At 54.2% G+C, this 3,040-nt stretch overlaps 1 protein-coding gene across 1 annotated transcript; it reads right to left on the bottom strand.

Moving 5' to 3' along the window:
• Window positions 1-215: 215 nt before the first annotated feature.
• Window positions 216-2,228, bottom strand: LOC144157371 (endothelin-converting enzyme-like 1). The gene has a single exon (XM_077688418.1). The coding sequence runs from the start codon at window positions 2,226-2,228 to the stop codon at window positions 216-218; it is 2,013 nt and encodes a 670-aa protein (XP_077544544.1).
• Window positions 2,229-3,040: the final 812 nt, after the last annotated feature.

Genomic DNA, 3,040 nt, shown 5'->3' with positions numbered 1-3,040 from the left:
CGCTTAAATAGAATGCCTCAGATACCTGCGATTTTGAACGCGAGATTCTTATAGTAGCTTGTCTTTCTGTTCACAGAAGTCAAGTAATGACACGCCAAGCAGGGGCCCTCAGCAACGGATTTAGTAGACCATGCGCCGCAGTAAAGCTTTGAAGATAAGGACATCTCAAGAAAACTACTCGCAAAACTCCAAGGAAAGGGTTTGCCGCGGCGATCTCAGTCATGGGCGCGCGGCTCAACACAGTGGAAGGCAGCTTGAAACTCCGGCAATCCACGGATGGGCACGTTGCATCGGCTGCTTGCGTCTCCGTACAGCATGTCCACAGAGTTGCTGCTCGAGCACAATGCGTAGCAGGAGGCCACAAAGAAAAGCCTGTCGTGAGCCATACTCCACTCCTTGTCCTTGGAATCTGTCCAGTTGCGCAGAACTCGCAGCCGGTAGGCGCCCAGCGCGGCCAGAAGGGCCTTTGTGTCGACGTTGTGCTGTTGAAAGTCCTGCGATGATTCCCCAGAGCCGCTGTCGTTGCTAAGGGGCTGGTATTCGCTGCGGCGTTCATGGCTGTGTTGGCGGCCATGCTGGTGCTTGTAGCGAGGCTCGTAGACCAGACCCCTTAGAACTTCATCGGCGATGAGGCGCCCCGCACCCCCATAGTTGACGGCCGGTGGAAAGTCCGGGTGGTAAAGTGGAAAGACGAAGTAGTCTTCAGCGACCGTCAGGGTGCCATGGAAACTCCAGCGGTGGTTCAGCACGGATCCCGGCTTGAGGATATTTGAGAGGTCTTGCTCCTGGAGCCACCAGCGCGCGTTCATCAGGTTCATCCAGTCAATGAAGAACCGTTCTCCGGGGGTCGGTTGTGGTAGCGCGATCGCCAGGGGACTCACATGGTTCCACTGGGCCGACGCGGCTCGCGCCTGAAGCCTGAACGGAGACTTGACTTGCCGCTCAACGGTGTCGGCCAGGACCAGTCGAACGTCCTCCACGAGGGTGTCAACACCCGGCTTCTCTGGAAAAAGGCTGGCCCATCCGACGCCCACGGCACTTTCCACCTGGCTGAGGCACCGAAGATAGTGTGCGGAAGGTGGCAGACCCACGAGGTCGAGCGTGACGTCCGCGATTCCCCGGTGGGCCATCCAGCCGAGCTCATGGGCGAGGCGGAGGCCAAGGCTGAGGGTGAGCGCCTCCCTCGTCTCCGACTTGAGGCCCAGCAAGTATACCACTGATCGCAGTAACCCCGGGTTCGTCACTTCCACGACGTCCCTAGCAGAGAAACGGCGCGCCCATATAAAGTACTCGTTGAAAAGGAGAAGCAGACGACCGGCCGCAATTCCAGGAGTCGCTGTGTAGGAGAGATTGCGGATCGCCAGACGCAGAGCCCTCGAATCGTTCTCCGACATCGCCGGCCCCAGCACTCCCAGTGTGAGCCGGTCCATCTCTTCGATTTTGGGGGCCAGTTCTTCAGCTCTCGACTCAGAAACGTCGAAAAACCCTAACATATCTTTAACATAACGACGGTACCGGCGAGCGGATGTCGAGGATACCGGACGGCCAGCAAAGGAACGCATGGTAGCGATCCAGGTGCGGAAGGCAGCGCTGTGGCTTATCCTGAGTGCTGGCTCTGCACTCCCACCGCGAAAGGGAGCCATTTCAAAGGTCACCTGGAACCAGAGGTGCACGTTCCAGTTCCCGGACAAGTCAAGAAGCACTTCGAGCAAGTCCCAGCGCGATGCATTAGGCCAGGGCAGATGTCGGTCGGCCATAAATTTCTTCACATCCGCCAAGCTACTCTCGGCGAAGTGCATGCAGGATCTGGCAAACGCGATCACTTTCTGTTCGGCGCCCCATGCATCTGACGAGATGAACTGCTCGTTGCTTTCGCCGAGCCGAGGCCGAAGAATGGCGCTAAGGGCGCGGCTGTACACAGCTTCTTCGGTGGTGCCGACGACGGAGAGATGGTAGCGGTGCTGCCATCCGTCGCAAACGAACCGATAGAGGTCCTTGCAGGGATCCTGAGTACGGTTGACAGTAGACTCAAGAGCTCCCATGTAGACCTGGCATGCCATTTCTTCACAGCCGGAAAACAGAGGCAAGTCCGCGGGATCCTCGGGTGAACTCTGGCTGTTGGTGCCAAGTAGGTTGTACTGATGGACAAGAGTCCAAAGCCATGAGCCCGAGGCTAGGGGGAGGAGAATGCCAATCACGAACAGGACAGCCTTGACCCTTGGATCCATGTTGCAGCATCTCGCCTGGCGGACCACTACGTCGACCGCGTCCTGCCCCTGGAAAATACGAGCACTGCTGTTCATAACACGAGCGTAGCGAGCCACTTTTCATTTTGCGACGAAAAACGCAGGGCAAATTTTCTTCCTGTTTCACTTGGTATGACTGAATTCTATGCTATATTGGTCCGCCGGCACGCATTCCTAAATACGTATGTGTATCCCATTAGCACGCTCTAAGTTTATCGCATACTGACTACGTTTATGGATGCCGCTGTCCCAGAACTAAAACTTACTGGCAGAATTGTTAGTCCGCCTTCGAATGCAAATCGCATAGTTTGCGAAATGAAACGACACATAGGAATACAAACTATCAAAATGTGCACTTTAAGACGAGGATAAATTGTCCCACCTCCTGGTTGACCCTGCCAGAAACCTCATGTAACAGAAATCAGACATATATAGAGCCGCTGACCCAATCGCTGTCCCACTAGTTTAAATCGTTTCTAGCAGTTCACGTGCTTCAGATGTATAGCTGCTGCCTCGAGGCAAGCAAACAACGGTGGTGCACCAGATAAACATGCTTACTTATTAGTGAACGATACACTGGTATGGTTTCTGAAATACCCCTGACATGTCGAATAATCCTGTATGTGCAAAGCGGCCGCTGTGTCCGTGAGCTCGTGCGAATGCGAAGTAGCTAAGCACGTTACGCGTTGTTATAACTCGTCACGTAACTTTTTCTCCCTAATTGGAAGGTAATGCTGTTTCAAGTTTTATTGTTTTATAATAAAGCGTAATTACACCTAAGCGTATGTTATTAT

This window comes from Haemaphysalis longicornis, unplaced genomic scaffold (genome assembly GCF_048455015.1).
Source record: "Haemaphysalis longicornis isolate Haplotype H1 unplaced genomic scaffold, Haemaphysalis longicornis Haplotype H1 scaffold_1, whole genome shotgun sequence".
Lineage (NCBI taxonomy): Eukaryota > Metazoa > Arthropoda > Arachnida > Ixodida > Ixodidae > Haemaphysalis > Haemaphysalis longicornis.
The sequence above is the reverse complement of the archived record's forward strand: the minus strand, read 5'-3'. Positions and strand labels throughout refer to the sequence as shown.